Source organism: Lutjanus erythropterus, chromosome 6 (genome assembly GCF_056507025.1).
Source record: "Lutjanus erythropterus isolate fLutEry1 chromosome 6, fLutEry1.hap2, whole genome shotgun sequence".
Lineage (NCBI taxonomy): Eukaryota > Metazoa > Chordata > Actinopteri > Lutjaniformes > Lutjanidae > Lutjanus > Lutjanus erythropterus.
The window spans coordinates 40,474,448-40,491,665 of record NC_139322.1 but is presented as its reverse complement, the minus strand read 5'-3'; the positions used below and the strand labels follow the sequence as shown (position 1 = coordinate 40,491,665).

At 37.8% G+C, this 17,218-nt stretch overlaps 1 protein-coding gene across 1 annotated transcript; it reads left to right on the top strand.

Moving 5' to 3' along the window:
• The first annotated feature begins 1,625 nt into the window (after positions 1 to 1,625).
• On the top strand, positions 1,626 to 13,065 carry sephs3 (selenophosphate synthetase 3). Its single transcript, XM_084721915.1, has 8 exons — positions 1,626 to 2,025; positions 4,299 to 4,402; positions 6,649 to 6,756; positions 6,977 to 7,131; positions 8,596 to 8,686; positions 8,790 to 8,889; positions 9,014 to 9,226; positions 11,968 to 13,065. Exons 1-8 carry the CDS (start codon positions 1,749 to 1,751, stop codon positions 12,216 to 12,218), a joined length of 1,299 nt encoding a protein of 432 aa, XP_084578041.1. The 5' UTR covers positions 1,626 to 1,748; the 3' UTR covers positions 12,219 to 13,065.
• The last annotated feature ends 4,153 nt before the right edge of the window (positions 13,066 to 17,218 follow it).

The window sequence follows — 17,218 nt, the reverse complement described above, 5'->3', positions numbered from 1 at the left end:
ACAACAATCTACATTCGGATGTAGTTAAAAGTGAAGGTGAAAAGCTGTGTTTTTCATGATGTTGAAAAAACAATCAGATGAACTAAACACGGACCAAATTTCAACATTTATTGCGTCTAATTTTGAATTATATTTGGACCAAATCAGACAGACTAAACTTGTTCCAAATTTAAACGTCTAAAAAACAGATCAATTTTCAACCTTTATTTAAATACGCTCCAAATTTAATTGTCTATTTAGGGCTTATATTTGGACAAAGTTGGATGGACTAAGCACAGCCCAGTTTTCAACGTCTATTTTTGGGCTAAATAAAGACCACGATGGACCGACCAGATTTTATATATATATATAAAATATATATATAAGCATAATAAGGATTATTAGCTTTATATCAGTATAACAATATACAGTATGCATATAAAGGAAAAAAGAAAGAGAAAAAAGGAGAGAAAAAATCTGATGTGACAGACTTCATAATATTCTGTATATAATGAGAATTGTATTTGTGACAACTTATTAGTTGAAAACCTCTGATTGAATATCAATCATTTATATACATTTCTTATTTGTAATCAATTTAAGAGACTTAAAATAATAATCAACTTCAATCAAAAACAATTTAAATAATGGAGTTGAGTTTTGAAATTTACTTTTATGGATGTGGAATTTTCCTAATAAAATAGAAAGATTGACAATAGTGCTTTTTTCTTCTTCTTTGAATTCAAAATAAGTAAGGTTCTTCCCTTCTATGTTGATTTTATATGTTATTTTGCACAGTATATAGTTCTCAAGTTCTTTCCAAAATGTATTACTATATGAGCAACCATAAAACAAGTGAGTTACACTTTCAGGTTCAGTTTTACAAAAGGTACATTTGTTATCAATGTCATGGAATCTTGAAATATATGTGTTAGATGGATATATGTTGTGTAGTATTTTTAAGTGTAATTCTCTGATTTTGTTTGTGATACAAGGACCGACCAGATTTAGCACAAAAGACTATGTTGAAACGACGTCAGGTGCTTGGTGGGTTTTCGTGTATAACAATATACTTTATCTTGACATAACTTGAAATGTTTCATGTTGTAACATGATAACTTGTATTGTTATAACAAGTTGCCTTCTTGTAACAAACTTTTTTCAAGTTACAGTGTGATACTGGTCCATTTTTCCTGCAGTGGCAATAATACGTTGCCGTGATACGGTGCCATAAAAATGTGTTTAATGTTTAAAGAAATAAACCAAGAATAGATAACAACAGATTGTCAACTGACAAATAAATTACAATGAATCACCTGACAACGCGCCAGACGGTATTTTACAACCGGTCTGTTCAAGACTCTGTACTGCGTCAAATTAGACAGCGACACACAGAGAGGGACTGGAAGTCCTATATTCCACTTTCAAAATAAGATATCTGCCCCAATATCTCTGACGACTGTGCTTTTATTATTTGTTTAAATGACTTTTTTCTAACGGTGCAGTCATCCAATTTCAATTTCGAAGTCATCTGGTATAAGTGTGTACTTCAAGATCTGTGAATACTGCATAGGCATGCACACTATGTACCTTTACGGTGAAAGTCCTGAGAGGAAGTGTCACTGGTGTTACTTTGTCTAACTTGATAGTCCTCTCTTGTTTCAGCGGCGCTCGTCGGACACACGCTCAGCCCCATTCATCCTTCCGTCTTTATTTCCAGGTGGACGCGGCCGCCGTCGTGTGTTTGAAGCGGTCTTGAGGCAGCAGGCATGTCGGGCTCACCTCCCCCGCCTCCCTCGGCAGAGGCAGTGGGAACTGAGGGCTGTTTCCCCCCTGGATACAAGCCTTTCAAACCCGAGGAGCACGGCCTGGAGCGCGGGTTCCGTCTCACAGCCTTCTCGGACCTGAAAGGATGAGGCTGCAAGGTCCCGCAGGAGGCTCTGCTCAAACTCCTGGCGGGACTGGAGGCGGACCGGGCCGACGGGACCGGGAAGGCCGGAGACCAACAGACGGACTTCGGCCAACAGTTGCCCGGCCCCCGACTCGGTAAGAAACACATTCGCAACTAGCACAGCTAGCCTTCATGCCCCAGACTGTCACATCCTGCTGGGTAACGTCAGTTAGCTAACCTCAGCGGTGCTAACCATGCTAGCCTGTGTTAACTCATCTGGTAGTTCGTTTGACAGATGGACACATGTGGGCGAATGAACACAGTATGTTTTTAATAGTCTTTAGACTAGCTATTGAATTTGCTCTAACGTACTCACAGTCCTAAGTTCTGACTGGCTACGTCCTAAACACATAAAACAGACAGTATTTAGCTGAGTGTTCAACAAGAGGACACAAGTTACGTGAGTTGACAGATTAGCCAGCAGACAGTAAACTAGGAGTGATTCAGCAGAAATATCTTTGATGCTGTTGGTGCAAAGTTCCTGCTCTTGGTCAAATATTTCTTCTAGTAAAAGAGTTTCGCAACTTTTAGAGAAAGTGCAGCAATGTTACTTGGTTTACTGACTGCAGAGGTGGAGCAACTTCCAGCATGTGGAAAGCATTGTGCAGTATGTTGGTTCACTGAGTGATCACAAATAAAGAACAGACATGGCAGTAGAGCTGCAACGATTAGTCGAGAAGTTTACATTCCTAACAGATTGAGCGGTTTGAGTGATTTTTTTTTTCTTTTTCTTTTTGGAAAGATAAAGCCAAAATGCTGTAATTCGACACACTTTATGGACCAAACAACTAATAGATTGATGGAGAAAATCATTAACAATGAAAATAATTGTCCCAAGTGTGCAGAGAATCAAGCAAGTTGAGTCAAGGAAGACAAGACCAGAGCTGCAGCAATTAAGTGATTAATCAGTTAATCAAATGTGAATATTTTCTGGTTTCTTTGCTACATTTTGTAACACCTATTAATCGACCATGAAAATAATTGTTTGTTGCAGCCCTATTTATCACCATTTTCTGACATTTTAAAGACCACACACAACTAATTCATTAATTGAGACAATAATTGTCAGATTAAAAGTGAAAATAATAATTAGTTGCAGCCTCAGGTCAAGCAAATCACAATTCAAGTCATATAAAATCCTTATTATCTGGCTCTGTTTTGCCCCCGTGGTTGTGAAAGGTTGAGTATTATTTTCAAGATTACACCTTATAAATCTTATATTTGACATTTTGTGGCAATCAGTAACAAGCCTTCTACATGAACGACAGTTGAGAGTAGTCTCTGCATGTCTTCCACGTCCTTGTAGGTCCTAGGTTTGCACACGCTGCACTAGAAATCATTCATGTTTAAAAATAAAACATGGCTCCTCTCAGTATCTATACAAATGCAAATGTTTCATTTCAAAAGTCAGTTTGAGTCATCTGTCTCAAGTTTTGAGTCAAGTCTCAGGTCATGGGTACAAAGTTAAGTCCCCCACCACTGGATACACTGTAATGCAATCCCATGAAACAGTCTGGTAATAAATACTAACATACGTATATTACATCATTGCCACAAGTACACACAAACCACTAATGTATTCTCACTCTCAACAAAAATGCAGCACTTTAAGTAATTCATGTAGAGTTGCAATTGATTAGTTGTCAACTATTAAATTAATTGCCAACTATTTTTGATAAGTGATTAATCACTTGATTTCTTTCTTCTTCTTTTTTTCTTAAGTAAAATGATCTGATTTCAGCTTCATAAATATGAATATTTTCTGGTTTCTTTACTCCTCTCTTACAGTAAACTGAAGATTAGAGTTGTAACAATTAATTGATTGCTAATCAACTATTAAATTAATTACACTAATTGATAATTGATTAATTGTTGTTTTGCTTTATTTTTAAAGAATAAAATGTCCAAATTGTCTGATTTGAGTTTGTCAAGTGTGAATATATTCTGGTTTCTTTACAATCAATTGATCAACCATTTAATTAATCACCAACTATTTCAATATTTGATTAATTGTTTTGGGGGAAACCACTTTAAACCACTTTCTGATATTTTATGGATCAAACACCTAATTAGTTAATTTAGAAAATAATAAACAGATTAATCTATAAGAAAATTAAGGTTAGTTGCAGCCCTACTGAATATATTGGTGGACAAAACGAGACATCTTCATCTTGGGCTGTGGAAAACACTGGTCAACATTTTTCACAATTTTATGACATGTGAACCAAACAACTCATCAATTAATCGAAAATGGCTGATGGATTAATCAACAATGAAAATAATTGTTAGTTGAAGCTCTAAGGCCTATGGTATTACATTGAAAACCTGTGTAAGCCTGCCTCCTCTCTGTGGTGTTGTGTGCTTCCAGGTGTAGGGATGGACTGCTGTGTGATTCCCCTGAGACACGGAGGGCTCTCACTGGTCCAGACCACAGACTTCTTCTACCCTCTGGTGGAGGATCCCTACATGATGGTGAGTTACCGGCAGGTGTTTCTGCCTGTGAACGAGCACCCACATGCACCACATGGGCACCCTGCCACTGTTCACTGGCAAACTATGCAGGAAGCCAAGCTGTTCAAACACAGAAATATTTATGGTGATATTCTCATCTGCTTCAGTAAGTGTGTGTGGTACAGGTCGTGTTTACTGTGGCATAGTCAGTGTGTGTTTCATGATGCATTTACTGTTAAAATCCTGAAGTTGTTCTATAACCAAATACTGACTTCATTTAACATGTGGCTTTTTAAACGCTGTTAATGATGTGCTCACTTTGAACAAGGATGACATCTACCCTCCTATTACAGACAAGCAAATGTGAAAATACTGAGACCAACCTGCAAGTGATTATATTTTTTATTAAATGTAGATGTCAGTTCAGTCACATGGAAAATCTGACAGTGTTGACGTCTTTCAAAGTTGACAAAATGTTTCATATTTTCATTTGACAGCATAGTCTTAGTGAGCAGCCATTTTATTTTTTCAAGTGTCTCAGAGTTCTCTTAATGTTAATCAAATTACACATTTTTAAGCTATAATTCTTATTTAGCTTTGATTTAGAAGGACTACAGAGTCGACATGTTATGGTTGAGACGCATTTGATAGAAATATTATTTAATGAATTTGTAAAACAATTTTTTTTTACCAGTGCTTGAGCAGTATTCCTGCCTTTTTAAAACCAGGAAGTGAAACAGGGATCCTTAGGGTATAGCTGACCATTTTTATGCCCGATTAAATCATGTTTTTGGACAGTTGCCTGAAGTTGTGAAATCTTTTCTGGGACATGGCTGTTTTCTGGCACAGAGCAAATTTAGAAATTAAAAAAAATAAAGCAAAGCAAAACATTTCATAAATTACATAATTTTATAAATATAAATACATTTTCACCAAAAAGTTGGAATTAGAGTGTTGGTAATGTGTTTATTGATTAAGATTATGATTAAGTTTGTTTTTTCATTAGGACATGATTTGTTCTGATTCTCAAGAATGGGTACATGTTTTATTCTGATTCCAATCTTCTTTTAAACTCTGCCTTTTAAATATGAAAAAAACAGGCCTAAATTTTTGTGAAGTGAACTGTACATGTGTATAAGGCCACGTCCAACAGATTACTGAGGGAGTTAATTCAGGAACTTTGCACATTCCTCTTTATAGGTTTCACAGGCTTTGTAGGGTCACAGTTTATGCGAGTCTTAAATTGCACTGGGTCACTCTCACATTTATAGATCTGGTTACTTTATCTTTATCTGTCTCATTATTGATTAACCTGACAGTGAAGGTTGGTGTCTCTTATTAACTGAACCTTTCCTAAGATTTTTTTCAAATGCCTGAAATTTTGCCTTAATTTTCAATTACAATTACCATAAAATGTTTTCCTCTGAGTAGGGTTTGGATTTTAACAAATCTGATTTCAATTTGGATTCTACGAATCGATTTAGGTTTTTAATGATTCTTAATTCTGATTCTGTGAGCGTCCTCCTGTATTCTTCACAGCAGAGTCTTGTGAAACAATTACAACTATTTTGGGATTTATTGGGGCTACTTTACTGTAATGATAGAGAGCTCTCTCCTTGTACAGCGTTTTGTAGCATAGCATTTACTAAATTGAGGTGACAAGACTCACAATTTATGCTATTATTTTTTAGTGTTATTTTAGGAGACATCATTATGGAATCACTTTTGGAATCGTTTCTTATTTGGAGTCGGTTCTCGATGCCCAACCCTACTTTTGAGTCTATGTGGTCCTGTGGGTTTGATGCATTTTATAGTTCAGGACTGCACATGGTGAAGGAACTGAAATCCAAAAAATGCAAATAAGACTTGTTTTGGTTTTCTTGTTTAGTAAATTTTCTACCTCAAGACGAAAACAGGAAATCAGTGGTTTTCCTTTTTAAAATCCTATGAAAAACTAATAATTGCATCAGTTTGTCTGTTTTTGTTTTCCAGACTGAATGAAATAATTGATTGGATGGACCTTGGACCCACACATCCTATTTATGTTTGTTTTCGTTTTTGTGTTCTTTGTTCGTTACACGTATAATAGTTACAAAAACAGTAGTTAAAGGGAAGCAGCAGCCATTTTGTAGCTGAATATTATTCAGGTGATGTTGTAAAAGTTGGTTCCTCCCAGCCTGAATCTCCTTTGTTCAAAATGATTTTAATGTCTTGCCTGTCTTGACTAGTTTTTGTCTTCTCTCACTCTGTCTTTCTGTCTGTCTCAGGGCAGGATAGCGTGTGCTAACGTCCTCAGTGATCTCTACGCCATGGGCATCACAGAGTGTGACAACATGCTAATGCTACTGAGTGTCAGCCAGAAGATGAATGACAAGGTAGTGTTAGGTGTTGACTTTTCTTTAAAAACACCACACAGAATGAACCCTCTACTAATCTCATTTTTTATGTTCCAGTGACTGCAGTATATCTTTTTAATAGAACTTTGACTTGTGACTTTTACATAGTGTACCTATACTGTAGGTCAGTCTCTTAAAGGTGAACTAAGGTCTTCTTTTTATGATTTAGTATCGTCCGCATGTGCTTTTTATTACACAGGATCGTGAGCGGGTGATGCCACTGATAATTCGAGGATTTCGCGATGCGGCGGAGGAGGGAGGGACTTCAGTGACTGGAGGCCAGACGGTGATCAACCCCTGGATCATCGTGGGAGGAGTCGCATCAGTCGTCTGCCAGCCTAATGAATTCATCATGTGAGTCAGTGGGAACTGTTGCTGTGGCTCTGCATCTTTACTGACAGCATACATATGTTGTGGATTAGAGTTATTCTTATACTGTCTGAAAGGGACAGTTCACCTCAGAAATACACATTTTTCCTCTGGCCTGTAGTGCTGTTTATCTATCTAGAGTTTTTTGCTGTGAGTTGCAGAGTTTTGAGATATCCGCTGCCTCCAGTATAATGGGACTAAATGGCACGTGGCTTGTGGAGCACAAAGCATCAAAAAATACATTTGAAAAATTCAAAACTAGTGTCTCCATTTAAACATCATTACCTGATTACTGACGATAATTCAAAGACCTTGTTGTGAGCAGTTTCATATAGAAACAACTTTCTTTCTACTAGAAAGAAAGCAGTTCCAGCACCTTCTATTGTCGACTTGAAAAATAAATTTAAAGCATTAAAAACCATTGTCTCCTTCCAACAATCATGACCTGGTTACTCAAGATAATCCACAGACCTTGTTGTCAGCAGTTTTATGTAGGAACTAGTTTCTTTGTGCGGTAGAATCTTCTGGAACTACTTTATTTTCTACTAGAGAGAAAGTAGTTCCTACATGAAACTGTTTACAACAAGGTCTGTGGAATATCTTGAGTAATCAGGTAATGTTTGAAAGGAGACACTGTTGTTAAATTTTTCAAATAGATTTTTTGGTCCTTTGAGCACCAGAAGCTGAGTGCCATTTATAATCTTTTTAGATTTTGAAGGCTTTTAACACATTTTAAAATTGTTTTAAAGTTGTGAATTCTTGTCTGTAACATGGATGTTTTCTGTTTAGAAATGAAAAAATTTAATCATTTTCTGTAACCGCTTATTCCGTAAGGGTCGCGGGCTGCTGGAGCCTATCCCAGCTGACATTGGGCGAGAGGCGGGGTTCACCCTTTTTCCCAGTTCTAAATATGAATGATGGATGAATAATACAAAATACACAAAGCAACAAAATAAACCCATCATCGGTAGCTGTGTTAAAACACAAAAAAAGTGTGTTGAAATAATTTTTCTTTGTACAAATGTGACACATTTCCTGTCATTACAATGTTGCATAAATCATTTGACTTCTTTGAAGGAAGCTGCTTTGGAATTTTTTAAGAAAAGCAGCACTGATTTTTTTTTTTTTTTTAATGACGCTTTTTTTGGTCTTTTTTTAACCTGTATTTTATTTTAATTTCAACATCTTGTAGAGTGCAATAGAATTTCAATGCAGATTCATATCTTATCATGTTTTTCCAGTTTCCACCTGCCATCACATTTCCCAGCTTTTAATACATAGAAAGCAAGTAAAAACATAAATGACTCAAAGAAACCTCAGAAGTCACAAAAAGAAATAAAGTACATTTTAATGACAAATCTAATGTGCTTCATTTTACAGATAAATGATAATTTAAACTTAAGGTTTCACTAAACAGCAGTTATCTGTGCGTTTTGCGTTTTTTCCCAGGCCGGATGGTGCTGTACCGGGAGACGTCCTGGTTCTGACTAAACCTCTGGGGACGCAGGTGGCAGTGAACGCTCACCAGTGGCTCGATCAGGTCAGCTGCTCTGCTCTGTTCACACAAACAGTGTTGGTAGTGTTGTCATGTTCTGTGTTCACGCTCCTCACCCTCCCCCATCTCTGTCTTCTTATGTCACCAGCCTGAAAGGTGGAACAAGATCAAGCTAGTCGTCACCAAAGAGGAAGTTAAAGAGGCCTATCAGGAAGCCATGTTCTCCATGGCGACACTAAACCGCACAGGTACCCTGCACTTGGCTCGGTTCTGTTTTTTAGACTGTTTTTGTCCAGCTGAAGACTTAGTGTGATTTTTTTTTTATAGTTGTGATTTAAGTTGATAAAGTTTCTCTGTTCTGTTTGTCTCCAGCGGCCGGCCTAATGCACAAGTTCCAGGCCCACGCTGCCACGGACGTGACAGGTTTTGGGTTGTTAGGCCATGCCAACAACCTGGCAGCACAGCAGCGAAACGAGGTGGCTTTTGTCATCCACAACCTACCAATCCTAGCCAAGATGGCTGCCATCAGTAAAGCTTGTGGAAACCTGTTCAACCTGATTCAGGGCACATCAGCAGAGACTTCTGGTATGAAAGCTGAGATTAACACACAATAAATGCTTTCTGTTTATCTTTGAATGAACACGCTAACTTAGTTTTTGTTTTTTGTTTAAATGGAAGGGATGCCTCAACTTTTTTTGCCACCTATACAATGCCAATAATCTAAGAGCCATATCAGCTGATATCTAACATTTTTTTCTTTTGTTATAACAAATGGTATAGCAGTATTATAGGTGCCGGTGGAGGAACCGGTCAGACTAAATTTTACCTGTAGGTCATTGGTTCCCAACCTGAGGTCCAGGCCCCCCTTTGAGGGGTGCCAGAAAGCACAGTGGGTCCCCAAAGGTTTGTCTGCTCTGAGGTCGTCAAAATTAGATTTGTACGTGTCAGCTAGGATCACATCTGTACACAAAACTATTTAAAAAGATACATTTCTTTGTCCTCACTCAAAACTAGTGGATACTTAGTTGACGACAACTCTGTGATAATGAATCATTATTGTTCTTTTGGTGAGGATGAGTGTGTATATGCTACTTTGTTAGTTTGTTTTAAAAAAAAAAGTCAAGCTTACACCAGAAAAGAGACATTTTCCAAAGGTAAAAGTTCTAAAAGTGAAAACAAATTAATTGATCTTTATTTTGGACAGTGAAGCTTTGGAAGAAATCACTTCATTCTTTTGGTGTGCGTGTCTGTGTGTGTTTGTATGTGTGTGAGCATGTGTGCAGGCTGCAGGGGTCAGCTTTCATTACATTCAAGAACAGGGGGCTCCAAGGGAAAAAGTTTGGGAACCACAGCTCTAGCTGAATCAAACACTCCTGAGCAGAAGTTTCACAATAAAAGCCTTGTTAGGAAATTAAGGGTTTCTATCCACGGAAGAGTTTTTAGTTTGAAATAGATACAGGAATTGTTGGATTCAATTGAGTAACTTAAATTGGGCAGATTGGAGCAGATCAAAACAGGACATATTTCTGTTACTGATAAATCATACATAAGAACAACCCCTCCTGGTACTTTGCTCCTGCATCAAGCTTCAGCCCCTTTTTGTGTGAAAACAGCTACTCTTATTTGACTGCCAGTCAATACACATGCCCAGCTCCTCGCCAGTTTAAACGCACACAACAAGAAGAGGGCACCACTTTTTAGCTATCGGGGGCCCAAATCCTCTGGTCACTCAGGTGATCAATCAACAATCGGTGCCATTATATAGAGGGGAAAAAAAAGAAATAGGTGTTGGTGAGTGTCTGCCTCCATCAAAGTGGAAGAACGACTCCACCAAGTGGTCAGAGGTGGTATATCCTGACATATATAAAAATATCTTACTGAACTCACTTAAGTGATTCTGATCTGTCACTTTTTAAGACACTCTTTGTTAGTTTGTCCAGCTGGTCCTTCCTTTGATGTGTGTGACTGATTGATTGATTTAAAAACAAAAAATGGGAAATTTCCATCCAGTGAAGCATCTTTTTCCATTAGAAGCCATGATAATGAATTAATCATAATCCTACTAATAATCCTCATTTTTACTAAATGTATCTCTAATCTGATTAATAGGGGTGTAACGATTCACTCATAAGTCCGATGCATCAGACTTTAATGTGTAAGATACGGTTCAGACGGTCCTGCATCAGTAAAAAGCTGAACATGAATCAGAAACAAATCGATGCAGAACTAGCGTATCAATACATCTCATTAGGATCTGCATACGTTAAATTTTGGGATCAGGGAGCTGCCACTGTTAACTTTCCTCCGTTTTCTCTCTCCCGCTGTCTCTGCCTGCTCCGCTCTCACTGGACGCCCGCTGCCACGCTCACAAAAACAAGCGCTCCCTCCTCCCTCTCCTGTGTCTCTTCTTCATTTGCTCTAAACAGATGGCACTGAAAACAGCGACACAAGTGACATTGTACCGCGTTGCACCACCAAACTTTCATAACACTTAAGTGTAGAAAGATGAGAAACGCTGCTGAAGATCATTTATGTAAAAGATGTCTGACAGCAGAGAACAGAGACACGAGTCTGACCCACAGAGACGTCATGTCACTGTGAGAGCAGGAAACACTTCACTGTTCCTCTACACTGATCCAAACCACAGCACTCTTCATATGAAACAGAGCAGCACATCATCTTACTGCAGAAATACTGATATTTTAAAATGTTTTAAATTTTCTCATTTATCTCATCTCATTTACACATGAGACTCATAATAAGATATAAACACCACTGTAATGTCTCCTTCTCTCTGTCTCTACTGTTACTACATTTAGTAAAACTATCAGGATTTTCTTTTGCAACTAGCAGCACTCTATAAATGTAGCATTATTGAATCAAAATGTAAAGACTGACACACTGCATTGTCTTGTATTGCATCATATTATATCGTGACAGAGCTGAATTGTATAGAACTGAACTGTTGGCCACTTAAAGATTTCTGAAATATATATCGTATTGTTGAACATGTATCAAGATACGTATTGTATCGTCTCAGTCAGTGAGATACACACCCCTACTGATTAAGTCTTTTTTTTATCTGTAACTGTAATGGAATGCAGTTACCTTTTTTGTATCCAGATTATGTAATCCTGTTACATGTAATCTGTTACTCCCCAAGCTTGTTTATAAATGGGGGAGAGCTTGTAGGCTTTTAGCCTCTGTTATATATTCTTGTTATCATTTATATTGTTTTGGTTTTTTTATGGTCTTTAATATGTGCTAAATAAATGAAATGATTATTATAATCACTGTGTTGACTCCTCTCCTCTCCTTCCCTTCAGGCGGGCTGCTGGTGTGTCTTCCCAGAGAGCAGGCGCAGAAGTTTTGCTCAGAGATGAAGAGCCAGGGCTCTGGAGCTGGAGGTCAGGCGGCAGCGGGCGGAGCGTGGATAATCGGAATAGTGGAGAAAGGCGACCGTCGTGCCCGCATCATCGACAAGCCCCGCATCATTGAGGTTCCACCACGAGGAAGCCAGGCGGCGAATCAGGACAACAGCTCGAGCAGCCCGGCTCCCAGCCTCAATCTGTCATAGACACTGCCCCTGCCCCTGACACTGGTCTTGTGTGAGTGTGATGATGATGTGTGTGTGTGTGTTGGTATGTGTGTTATGTTGCTGTCTGTCTCATCCCGTTGTTCAGCCCGGCTGCGGAGAGCACACAGTTGAAAACCACCATCTTTTCCAGTGGGAGAGGGAATGGACAGCAGACATGATTATTATTTATCCATCTTTGGAAAGAAGGTGGAAAGCTGCTGAAACGAGGCTCACTTTTCACCACTTTGTTATTAAATTAAAATTCAGGGTAGTCTGCCCTTTCTTAATTCATTTAGACAGATGACATATGAGTCTGAATGCAAAAAAGTTTCTGGGAAAAATTATTCAATTCTAAAGAAAACACATTCCAAATCATTCTTCCCAGCAAAACAAATTGAGAGTGTGTGTGTGTGTGTGTGTGTATGAGTATTTTATCATTTGACTGGGGTGCTTTGCTGAGCGGTTTTTGTCTACTTTTTTTTTTTTTTTTTTGGATGTGGATGGTGTTAATGTGAATGTATCACGTGGAAATGACATAATTCTTCAGTCCTGGCACCTGGCTCTGCCCACACAGCCCAACAGGAAGGCTTGAGCAGCTTCCTTTGGACAGGCTGGGTGGGGTTCAGAATGTCCTTCTCTGTCAGCTGATTGGCTGTCCAGCACCAAGTCCCTCCCACCTTTCCTTTTTATGAAGCTCTGCCCTTCAAACCCCAGCTGACGGGCCGGGCAGAGCGGATGTCTGCCTTTGGATCGGGGTCGGACTTGGACTGCTGGAGGTCTGAAGCTGTCTGTCTCTGTAGATTTCCTGCTTTTCACAATCAATAAAACCATCATCAACTCAGTGAAATACTGTTGGTTTATAGGAGTACGGTGTGAACAAATGTCAACGTCATTAGCAGTCATTAAAGGGGCAGTTCACCACAAAAACAAGATTTGACCTGTAGTACTATTTATCCATTTCCACTCTTGGTGTGAGTTTTGGAGACATCGACTGTAGAGACGTCTGCCTTCTCTCCAGTATAATGGGACTAAATCAGCTTGAGGTGGTCAAAGCACCAAAAAAAAAAAAAAAAATAAAATAAAATAAATAAATAATAATAGTTTTTAAAAAAGCTCAAAACCAGTGTCTTGGGGTGAACTGTCCCTTTAAAGGGAACCCTCAGTACTTTTCAGGTGAATGTCCAGTCAGTGTTGATGGTAAATGTCATTTCACTTTGTCAGTGCTGCTATATTGACCAAGAAAACTCAAGTTTTCCTGCTCACAGAGCCATATGGCAGTGCCTACATGTACCAGGATGCTTTGCAGGTGAGCTTGTGACTACCCCGCCCATGTTGTCATGTTATCACCACCCTAGCCTATAGCTATTACTTTGTTGGCAAAAACGTAGCGTGAGGTGACAAAATACTCATTTAGCACGCCACCTGGTTACCCAGAGGAGGCGACTGGAAATCCAAGCTGAAATAGCCTGTAGTTTTTCCTGCTTTTAGTGACATCACTGGCCTTTTTTTTTTTTATCACAGCTGTGTTTATAAAAATATTATTGCTGATTGGGTAACGCCTCCAATGCTGCCACCAAATGAGAAAATGTACCTGGAAGCCCATTACACACCGTTTTGTACTAGTATAAGGAAACGTCTGGAAACTAGCAAAGTGATACACATCATTTTCAGATTGAATGGGCCCTAACTTTTTCAGCAGAACTCAGTTTTCTGAGTTTTCTGTCTTTATTTTGAGGGCATTTTGATTTTTCTTCAGTCATGCTGGAAAATGTTTTTTAAAAGATCAAACTCTTGGCTATTAAACTAAACAGGCCAACCTCCTAATTATTAAATTTTTAATTAAACATTAATGTTAACTCCTTCAGATAGAAAATCTGACAGAGTAAACAACTTACAGAGATGACAAAAAGTGTCTCAGAGTTCTCTTAATGTTAATCAAAATATACATTTTTAAACCATAATTCTTATTTAGCTAGATCTAATTTGTCTAAAAATAGAAAGTTCACCAGTGTTTGAGCAGTATTCCTGCCTTTTTTTAAACGAGGAAGTGAGACAGGGGTCCTTAGGGTATAGCTAACCCTTTTTATGCCTGATTAAACCATGTTTTTGTAAAAATCTGATGGACACAAAAATCTTGGACACAACTTTAAGGGGGCAACAGTTTCATAAAAGCACCAATTTTAAAAGAAAAATGATTTGTATACTTATGTACACATTAGGTTTCACTTGTAATTGAATTAGCATTTTCTCTTTACTCTCACAGTGATGGTCCACTGTCAGCTGCAGACAGAATACAAAGCTTTTCAAAGTGGACACACTGAGCAGGTTAAAGAAACTGCTGACAGGTTTCTTCTTTGTTCTTCACTATTCCATCATAGTTATGGCTCTTAAGATGAAAAATTTAATTTGTGTGTTGAAGGAATGTGATTTGACATAGCAACTCAAACACTTCAGGAAACCTCCACACCACAGACATTCACACTGCACGTGCATAATTAGTGTGTCATCTTACCAGCCTGTTATATCAGCAGAAATGATCATTCCAGGCCGATACTGATGATGTACCGATATGATCGAGCAGCTCTAGTTTCTGTCTTCCTACCTGGATTTTAAATGCAGCCTAAATAAAACTGTTTCCTGCATGATAAGAAGAAAAATCCCATCCCATCAGTTTAGTTAACACCACACCCAGACTCTGCTGGCAGCAGTAATCCTGTCTGTCTGTGCAGTGATCACATCGAGCACCCTGCTGCAGGATCATCACCGTCTGTGTTTCCTAACTGACTCGTGACTAAATGAGGAAGAATCAAAGTTAAACTTTCAATCAAAAAATCCAGAGGTATTTGTTGATAGTTTAAAACTTAAAGGAAGAGTTCACCTCAAAAAATCAATAGCTTTGGTGTGAGTTGTGGAGTTTTGGAAATCTCAGCTGTAGAGATGTCTGCCTTCTCTCCAATATAATGGGACTAAATGGCACCAAAACAAATATATTTGGAAAAGTCAAAACCAGTTTCTCTTTCAGTTATTAACTACCTGTTAAAAAAGATCAGGTTAGATGAATGTCCACGTGCTCCACATGTTTGGATCTATTTTTCAACTGACAAGATTGTGACAGGATTAATTCATTGATTTATCAGTTTGAGTCGTTTTGCGGACAAAACATCTGAAGACGTCATCTTGAGCTTTGATCAACATTTTTCACCATTTTCTGGCAATTCATGGACCAAACAACTAACTGATTAAATTATGAAAGTATTTGTCAGTTGCAGAACTAAAAACACTACATTAAGCTCCACAGTTTCTCCATATTTTAGATTGAGGTAGTCCAAAAGTAAGTTATCAAGTTACATTACTTTAATATTGTGAAACTTGGATTATGTTACAGACTAGAAACGAGTAATCAGTAACTGTACCGGAATACATTTTTAAAGTAACCCTCCCAACCCTGGTGTTAAAATTGAGCAAATCAACATGCAGTTACAATTACTGATTACAATTTTGAGTCTCTAAGATTCAGGAACTAAACACCTGTTTGTTATAGCAAAGCTCTCACACAGATGGGGAATATGAAAAGGAGTATCAGAAGGAAAAAACATACAGACAAAATATGTAATAGAGGAAAAATAAAATGCTTAGGAAAAAAATTAAAATGTCCTCCCACCAGTGGTGGAAAGAGTACTGAAAATCTCCACCTCAGTACAAGTACTGTTACATTGCTAAAATACTACTGAACTACAAGTCATGATACTGGTGTCAGAAATATACTTGAGTAAAGATACAAAGTATTGATCACAGTAAACTACTCAGAGTATTAGTTACTTTTAACCATTGATGTCACCTCTCCAAATTAGGTTTGCAAACTTCGTGCATTTTCCTTCACCAATAGTTGAAAACACTAATAACTGATTCATCATTAATGATGAATTGGTTATTAGTGTTTATGAGTTACAAAACACATTCCCCCCCTCATTTTCAATTATTTTATTATTTTTTTTTCTTATTCAACAAATGGTTGCATCAGGCAAAACAATGTCAAATGAGATGCAATTACTGCCATGACTATTGATTAAATATCAGTGAACACATTTAAATTCTTAACAGCACTTGAAAATCTATTCATAAAAGTACAAGTGCTCAAAAAACATTTAATTACAATAATTTGAGTATTTGTAATTAGTTACTTCCACCCCTGCCTCCCACTCAAGTAAGAAAAATCCATCCACCCAAATAATCATACCACTTTATTAACAGGAAATTAATAACTTTATCAGAAACCCTGATCATTAAATACTTTTGGAGGTAGAGGAAAGTTTAAGAAATTATTATTATGACAGTAACTACTATGAAAGCTACATGCCGAGGTAAGGAGACAGCCTGAACCTTAGGGAAAATATTTAACTCAAGTTTGAAACTTCAGGTCGTAAAGTGTTCCCATCCTGCCCGCAGAGGGCAGCATTTGATTTAACAGCGCAGCTAAAAGCAGCAGCAGAAGAAGAAATGCGGAAGTGAGCGCGGTGTAAACAGTCGAGTCACAGTGGTAGAGTTACCAATGAAACCCTGCATTTGAAGTGTAAACGGTAACGTTACTGGTTTTATAAGTAACCAATCCATGTGTTACAGTGTAGCGTGTCATTTTTAACATTGACAACGTTGAGACGTTTGTGTGTTAGTGAATAAAATTAATTTCTCTTCATTTTCTACTCGCCGGTTGGACGTTTTTCCTCTCTATTTCTGTCCAACTAGACCATACAGCTGTTTTTTATTAGCAAGCTCATTTTTACCGTCGTGTGTGTGTGTCTGCAGTGCTTAATAAATTTATTAGAATACCACCCAATGTAAGGTTTATCCCACAGCTGCCCTAAAGCAAAGCATTGGTAATTATCAAAATAATTTTTTATGTTTCTGTAATGGTTAATACACCAGTATGTAGAAGCTCTTTAACTGAAATTATATTTTTAATGTTAAAATATAATTGTTATTGTTATCCATGAATTGTCATT